This window comes from Thalassophryne amazonica, chromosome 15 (genome assembly GCF_902500255.1).
Source record: "Thalassophryne amazonica chromosome 15, fThaAma1.1, whole genome shotgun sequence".
In the NCBI taxonomy this organism is placed as follows: domain Eukaryota; kingdom Metazoa; phylum Chordata; class Actinopteri; order Batrachoidiformes; family Batrachoididae; genus Thalassophryne; species Thalassophryne amazonica.
Genome location: NC_047117.1, coordinates 57,719,621 through 57,728,045, shown reverse-complemented (window position 1 = coordinate 57,728,045; position 8,425 = coordinate 57,719,621). Strand labels below are relative to the sequence as shown.

The following is an 8,425-nucleotide window of genomic DNA, read 5'->3' as shown; positions in this document are numbered from 1 at the left end:
ACACACACATACACCCATACACACACACCTACACACACACACATATACACCCATACACCCCCACACACACCACACACACACACACACACACACCCACACACATACACACATATACACACAACACAACACACACACACCACACACACACACACACACACACACACACACACATACACACACACACACACACACACACACACATACACACACACACACACACATACACACACACACACACACATATATTCTGTGCCTCGAAGCTCCACGTTGTCATACATATGCCAGGCCTGTGTGTGGCGCTGTAACACCCCCCAGAATAAAACAGAAGAAGACTAGAAGACTAGAGACTAGAGGAAGACTGCACATTAGAGGTGGGCGATACCGGGAATTTTGGTATTGATCCGATACCAAGTAAATATATGCCCTACTAATACTTTTTCCTATTTAAGCTTCATAGATCCAAAGGATCCAACAGACCCAGGATAGAATTTCGCCAAACATTGTACGTGACAACAAAATACTTTATCACAATCCACATTTTTGTTTAAAAAATATCACTCAACACCACTTAAAATCTCCTGATGTAGATGGCTGACTCGAGGAGAGTGCTGAGTGGGCGGGCCAGGCTGAGCCTACCTGCATGGTTGTTGGCTGGCGCCGCTGAGCCACATGACCGTGCAACAACAAAAGACCAGAGGGGGGAGGGTGCGCTGCTCCGTGTTGTGTGACACAGCGCAGCACTGCCTTACAGGCAGAGAGTAGACTTTGATGAATCTGCATGCGCAGCAGTCAGTGCGTACGGGAAAGAAAAAAAAGCTTGAGTATCGATCTTTTTACACGAGGATTGTTCAATGTCAATACCAGTGTTGGTATCAATATTAGGATCGATCCGCCCACCTGTAATGCACATAAGCCATGTAAGAGCTCATCAGTTTAGCACCAAAAGCTACAGCTTTCCAACAAGACACACAGAGTAAAATAAAACCTTTTATCATCTGAAATAGACTTATTGCACACTTAAAGTAAAGCAGTGCATTTGTCTATTTAAATAAAAAACACACACACACACCATTCTATGTGGGGAGTGACTATTGACCTGGCGGCCGGGTACCCACAGTCAAAGTTTGCTGTTCCCCCAGCAGCCAGCTGCTGTCTCTCTCTGCCCAGTGTGAGGGGCTCAGTACTTCCCTCACACTTTTCAAACTGATAGAACTGTTCACAATGTTAACAAAGGGAGATCTGGGCCAACCAGAAGAGTGATGCACATACTGAACACATCTTGTGTGCCAAACTCTTATAAACTGAGGTGAAATTAGAAATTAACACCAGAGATAAAATTCCCTGACATATGCTTCAAGATGACATATGACAGATATCAGTATCCAAAAGTGTATAGATTTTCCATTGTTTTATTTTTGTGGCAACCTGTACATTTACCATAATAATCACAATATGACTTCTAAAATCAAATAGTGCAAATACATACACACATAATGCACATAGTTTATCCTTTGTTGTATTTATGTACTTTGGCATTGCCCTGGGCAAACATGCAGGTTTACGTTTCATTAAAATGAGAAGAGCTGCTATTTCCTTAATAAACTACACAAAACTCTCCCCAACTTTGTATTTTTGAGCTCTTACCAACATATTAAGAAAAAAGCAATAACAAAAAATCTGATACAGAAAAACACGTGTGCTTAAAACAGCTTCATATTACTGTACCCATGGCAGACTTTAAAATTAAAAAAAAAAAATCAACATTTCCTTATCCACTGAAGCACAAGCCAGATAGTTCACACACGCATCACATTTTGAGACAGGAACAGATTTGAGCAAACCTGTTATTTGTCTCATGTACTTCAAAACACTTATCCTCATTTAATTATGAGTCAAAGAGCAGGACTGTCACTATCTTGTATTACACCTCATCTTTAGATACTTATCGACATGTCTTTTAAAACAGCTGACTGACTACAACCCCTGGCAAAAATTATGGAATCACCGGCCTCGGAGGATGTTCATTCAGTTGTTTAATTTTGTACAAAAAAAGCAGATCACAGACATGACACAAAACTAAAGTCATTTCAAATGGCAACTTTCTGGCTTTAAGAAACACTATAAGAAATCAGGAAAAAAATTGTGGCAGTCAGTAACGGTTACTTTTTTAGACCAAGCAGAGGGGAAAAAAAATATGGAATCACTCAATTCTGAGGAAAAAATTATGGAATCATGAAAAACAAAAGAACGCTCCAACACATCACTAGTATTTGGCCATGACATTGACCCTATGTGTCTTTTTGCAAGGAATGTTTTCAGTTTTTGCTCTATGGCAAGATACATTATCATCTTGAAAAATGATATCATCCCCAAACATCCTTTCAATTGATGGGATAAGAAAAGTGTCCAAAATATCAACGTAAACTTGTGCATTTATTGATGATTTAATGACAGCCATCTCCCCAGTGCCTTTACCTGACATGAAGCCCCATATCATCAATGACTGTGGAAATTTACATGTTCTCTTCAGGCAGTCATCTTTATAAATCTCATTGGAATGGCACCAAACAAAAGTTCCAGCATCATCACCTTGCCCAATGCAGATTCGAGATTCATCACTGAATATGACTTTCATATGACTTGTCTGAGTTCTGGAATCGTTCTAGTGCCGGTAAGCGTTTTTTATATATATATATATATATATATATATATATATATATATATATGTTTCCATGCTTGTGCAGTACGGTATTTGAGAACTTGTACAGCTGAATAATTTTCTGTGGACAACACCAAGAATTCAGACAGATTTGTTTACAGTCTGTTGGTATACATACATGTCAGGATCGTCTGATCGCTCGTTCCAATATTTGATTATTCATTAGTTTATGTCTTCCTTCAACTATTAGGGCTGCGTTTTTCCAGCCAGTTGATCACTTAATTACATTCTGCAGGTCTACTAGCCTTTAGGCTAGCACACTAAGACTTATCACCACCAATTACTAACGAGCGAGATTCACCGACAAGACTTTCGGAGCCTCAGCGACCTTAGTAAGAATAGCATTGCTTAACAATGCCGTACAAGGAAAAAACAAAATACGTTCAACCCAATTTCGCCACAGTTGCAGACTTACGTTAGCATGCTTTGCTATGATGCTAACTTGCTAGCGCTTCCAGTAGGTGTTTTTAAATTCGCTTACCTGTCAATCGCAGCTTAACCGGGCCATTTCTCCTAACACCTTGGTTAGACATTCCCCTTCTGTGTTACAGCTTCACAAAATTTCACAAGAAGTGGCTAGTTCATGTGTGAGCATGTGGGTTTATCAAAAAGGTATCTCCCAAAAACAAGCCTTGCGCTAGCTACGGGTTAGCTTGTAGTATCACCATAGCAAATCAAAGGTGCCGCGGTCGCCTCGCTGCTGGCATAACAGCCTCTTCTTGAGCTCCCGTTCCGTCAAAGAATGAAAATAACTGTGTCCACAAATGCCACTCATGCCGCAACCGTCGGACACAGAAAAGAACTGACTGTTGAATAATCCACCCGGACTGACGCCTTTACGTAACCAAACGCTCGTCCCGCTGAAGTTTGTCGTGACGGTGATGACCAAATATGTGTTACTGCAGATTGAAAACGTCAAACAAAACAGTACTTCCTGTCGGACTGTACAAAATGAATGGTGGACGTAACATGAGTTGAAAGCGATTTGAAATCAAATACCTTAAATGTAAAAAATGCTTAAAATTAATTCGCATCAGACGTTCCTTAATTTAAAAAATGTGTTTGGACATTTTAAAATGCCAAAGTAGTTTCAGTGAGTACCTTCCGCATCAAAATTGCTACTGAAGAAATGTCAAAATCCTAATACTATGTCAGATATTTCGCCGTTAATATTAGGCATCTGTGGCAAAGATAGACAATCCGGCAAAAAACTTAAGGTTTAAGAAGACGACCGCTGCTGTCATTTTATTTTGAAGGCACTGTCACCCTTTTCTTGCGTTGATTTCGATCACTTGATAAAGGCTCTTCACATGACAAGTAAAATTTGCAGTTAAGATCAAAAAAGAAATTCTATAATTAGTAAGTGCTGAAATCGTTAAAAAAAAATGTTAATGCAGAAACGCGTCAGCCCAGTTGGAAAATTTTTTGAATAATTTGCCATATGCTTAATAGAATTCTTGTTGCTGTAATTTTGGAGGTATGCACTCAGAGCATTTCAAACCTCTGGTTCAAGTTCCATTTATCCCACAATGCTGCTGAACCATCAGACACCTAACAGTCATTCATAGAAATACTATACAACATGCTATCAAAACAACAGGGGCCTTACAAAAGGCTTGTAGAATGAAGATGGTGCCACCTAGTGGTAACATGGATGAAGACTCACTTTTCATTTTCCTTTTAGCTTTACAACCAAATGATTCAGAAGCACCTTTATTTGGTTTCCCCAAACCAAATAGTGTATAATTTGCCCTTTGTATAGCCACATCTGTAACACCAGTTAAGGAATAATAAGTCCCCAGATCTGCATAAATGTATTTATAATTATTGCTTTCAAGCAAATATTATTTGTCACTTACAAAAATAAAGTGCAGGTCAAAGACAAACAATCCATGGCTCTGCATAACATTTCTTTAAAAAAAATCATGCAAAATCAAAATTCAAAGTCATTTGCACACATACAAAAATAAAATATTACTCTAAAAACTTACAAAAGTGTCAAGAGTTTTCTTTTTCATAAATTACAAAGAAATCTGCAAGTAGTAAAATGAGAAAGTGCTTTTGGTTTTCAGGAATGTAGCAGAAACAGCTTTTGCCTTGAAAGCCCAAACCTCAGCAATCAATCTGAAAGACAAGTAAAAACAAACAACAACAAAACTATTATCAGATTAACTGATTCAATATGTTTTAGGAATGGTTACATAAACACAGATAAAGACACATTATTTCTAATGGGAAAGACAGCGTGAGAACTGTGTTTCAAGTCAAATCAAACACAGACCAAGAGTCCTTCTTAATGATTTACATATGGCGCCGTCTAAAGCACATAGTACAAGTGCATTTGCGGTACGTTCAACTCATTTTTGCTATTTACAAGGTACATAATCTGAGTGCATAATGGGACAAAAGAGAGCTGATTAAATTATCTTAATTACTGATGGGCATGATTAAAGCATAACATGAAGTAAAACAGACTCAAGTGACAGGTCTTCTGGTAAGTTAACAGATCTGGGCCAATGCATGAAACCGTACTAGCAGAGAACAGCCACCAAAACGAAAGATGGTGCAGTAAATTGAAGTTCCCATGCCTTACTGCTCCCATTGACATAGTAAAATGAAGGTTTACATTTTGCCATTAGTGTTTACTTTTTGTGTTTTGTTCTGCATACAAAAGGATTGTATGTGCATTGTGAACCTGCTGATGCAGTGTGTATCTGAATATTGTACTGTATAAATGTCCCGTGCATTTTGCAAATATGAACTATTCTAGAATGTGATCTGGACCAATTTGAATGGTGTTACTGTGCAAGACTCCCAAAAGTGCATTAAAACCGTGGTGTATTTTACAAAACTTTTATCCTAACCCAGACACTTATAATAATCCCACCCTTAAATCATTTAAGATCAAGTATTTTGCTAGGTTGCTATGCAGCTGAGAAGAGTTTAGAGCTTCATTCCGAGACCAGAAATTCTCCCAGAAAATTCAGTTCGGAAAAGCACAGGCTGATCACTAGAGGGTGTTAGGGTGCCACACCTTCAAAATATTAAGAAAAAAACTACTACAACATAATTAATAAACAAGAAATAAGTACAGTTTGCTCAGAATTAGAACTTGCAAGTGTCAGTGTGCATTTAATGTGTTCCAACACTCATGTCAGTGTTTGCATTTTATTTAATTTAATTTCAGTTAGTGAGACTGAAGCCCACTTACAGGTTGGGTCACCGGTCATATGAAAGTCTATGGAAGGTCAATAACTTTTCACAATCACATGACCCAAGGCTGAGTTTTAACTTGAGCATCAGACTGAGGGGGAGGTGATGGTCAAGAGGTTATAGTGGCGGGGTTGTGACCAAAGGATCCTTGGTTCAAATGCCTGTCACAATGGAAATATTACTCAGGGCCCTTGGACAAGGTCCCCAAATGGCAGTGAGCTCCTTGCTTGGCAGCACCCTGACATCAGTGTGCCAGTGTGTGCGTGTGAATGAAATTCAAAGGAAAGAAGGGATTGGGCACTCTTTGTAATCTTAAAGCATCCCTCAGAGCTTTGAATTGACATTTCAGAACAAGAAGCCGACTGCGGACATACAGATACACAGATGCCATGGGGAGGTGATGGTCTAGTGGTTAAGCGTTGGGCTCGGTTCAAAACCCAGCCAGACCGGAAAATCATTAAAGGCCCTTAGAAAAGGTCCTTAATCCTCTTATTCCTCCCGATGTGTAGAGGGCAGCACCCTGACATCGGCGTGTGAGAGTGTCTGTGTGAATGCAGGGTATGCTTCACTCGCTTCAATGGGTAAGCTTCTGATGTGGACGGAAAAGCACTATATAAAAATGTAGTCCGTTTTAGTTATCGATGGATAATGTTAGACATCGAGTTTACATCACATGACCTCACATAATTCAAAGCAAAGATTGCAGCTGAAGTACGATGGAGTATTCGAAGCTTTGAGTCAAAGCCGGTGTGGCCGACCGAACGGTCCCCCCTAAATGGTTCCTGCTTTATAGCAATCATTTCCACATAAATTCAGCATTATTTCATAGTTAAAGACAGGAGAGCGGTAGGCGCAGCAGCACATCTGAGTCTGACGTGGTGGTGTGCCTAAGTTATTTCGGAGCATCAGCAGCGATTCACCGATTATCACCTCATTTCTGGTTAAAACTAAGAGGTTTTACTTTGTCATCTGATGTTAATAATCACATTATTCCCTTTCATCACTTTGGGTGTAGAGAGTCAGACTCAGACATGCTGCTGTCGCGCTCTGATCGCTTCCTCTGTCTGTTATGAAATAATTCTGAATTTATGTGGAAATGATTGTTGTACAAAAGCTTCAGACATCTGTCGCTGAGACAGACGATGACTGGAGTGCAGTTTTAAGCAGAAACAAGGCAATAAGCGCTGAATTGTTGCTGACGCTCCGAAATGACGCATGCACAGTGAAGGCAGGGCGGACCGATTTTTAGGGGGGACCACTTCGACAACTTCAAATGGTGAATTTTAAAGCATTTTAACGGTTCAAATACATGAGAAATGTTCCAATATAGTCTAACAGATTAATACTAATAACGTGTGTGTCAGAGAGAAAGAGATAGCAAAGTTTGTGTACAACTAATATGTACAACTAAAATGTTGTGTACAAACAAACTGTCTGGATTGAGACTGGCTTCATCGAACCTTTCCTGAAAAGATTTCAGATATCAGTAACACTCACTTCTCCACAGAAGAATTTGTCTACGATGTCAAAGCTGGCCCTGCTGACAGCTTGTTTCTCGTGGAACTGCAGTGCTTTGATTTTGTCTAAACCATTTACCTCCTCGATCATTTGGCACAATTTCTCACTCTCACCAACCTGGATTGCCATCTGAGGAGGGGGGGGACACCATCATTAAGGTAAGGTTGCATTTGAACCAAATTTGGTACATCATCTAGTTGTACAGAAGGGAACTGAGTACATACTTCCACAAAATGAGTAATAATTACATTCAGCACTTTAATGTTCAACACTAAGTGACAAGATTGTTGAAATCTCAGCACAGAGTTGATTTGCACAACATCTGTGTGGAGTTTGCACGTTATCCCCAGCATAGTGGTTTGGAAAAATCAACCAGCAAAGAGAGACAAAAGCAAAAAAATTGATATACACCACCCCCAAAAATGTAAATAAATTCCTCCCTGACCCAAGGTGAATCTCCCCACAAAACTTGAAAAACAACTCTAATTTCTATCAAAATAATAATAACAGAACAACCATAATGCACCTAAAAGGAGCCATGGTACCTGCCCATTTTGTAACATTGGTGATCAGATATCACTTGGGTTCCAGTACTTAGTTTTTCAAAACATGTTCATGAGGCTACCTGGCTGGCTGCCATTCAGGACCTGGTGGAGGTTCTGGTAAAGCACATGCTCCCAGACGTGACTTTTATAAATACAAAAATAGATCATCTATATTATAATGGCCAAGTGGCATCTGTGTGCGTGTGTGCATGTGTATAGCTCTGATCACACAATAACCGGGGAGAGCTGACATTTGCCGTTTGGGTATGCTTACTATATGCATTTTGGGTCAAGGATAAACACTGCAAAAACAGAAAGTTGACAGGACAAATATGTTTGAAGAAATTAGCTATTTTAGCTAACCATGAAACAAATTACATTGTGCTGCAATGCACCATAGGAGTTCAGGGTTTTGAGATTTTAAATGTTG

At 39.5% G+C, this 8,425-nt stretch overlaps 2 protein-coding genes across 5 annotated transcripts in view; both read right to left on the bottom strand.

The window, feature by feature from the left end:
* The window catches only part of LOC117526753 (E3 ubiquitin-protein ligase SMURF2-like), a 224,811-nt gene extending 220,921 nt beyond the window's left edge, over nt 1–3,890 (bottom strand). Inside the window, exon 1 of one of the 4 annotated variants that reach the window (XM_034188831.1) lies at nt 3,201–3,890. In XM_034188831.1, the coding sequence (XP_034044722.1) occupies nt 3,201–3,252 (52 nt within the window). In that variant the 5' untranslated portion in view covers nt 3,253–3,890. The remainder of the gene's footprint in view (nt 1–3,200) is intronic. The other 3 variants (XM_034188830.1, XM_034188833.1, XM_034188832.1) reach the window with 3 other exon arrangements.
* A 632-nt stretch (nt 3,891–4,522) lies between these two features.
* The window catches only part of LOC117526757 (importin subunit alpha-1-like), a 31,397-nt gene continuing 27,494 nt past the window's right edge, over nt 4,523–8,425 (bottom strand). The window contains exons 9-10 of the mRNA XM_034188837.1: nt 7,430–7,579; nt 4,523–4,843 (exon numbers count right to left, since the gene is read on the bottom strand). Coding sequence (XP_034044728.1) covers nt 4,832–4,843; nt 7,430–7,579 — 162 coding nt within the window. The 3' untranslated portion in view covers nt 4,523–4,831. The remainder of the gene's footprint in view (nt 4,844–7,429; nt 7,580–8,425) is intronic.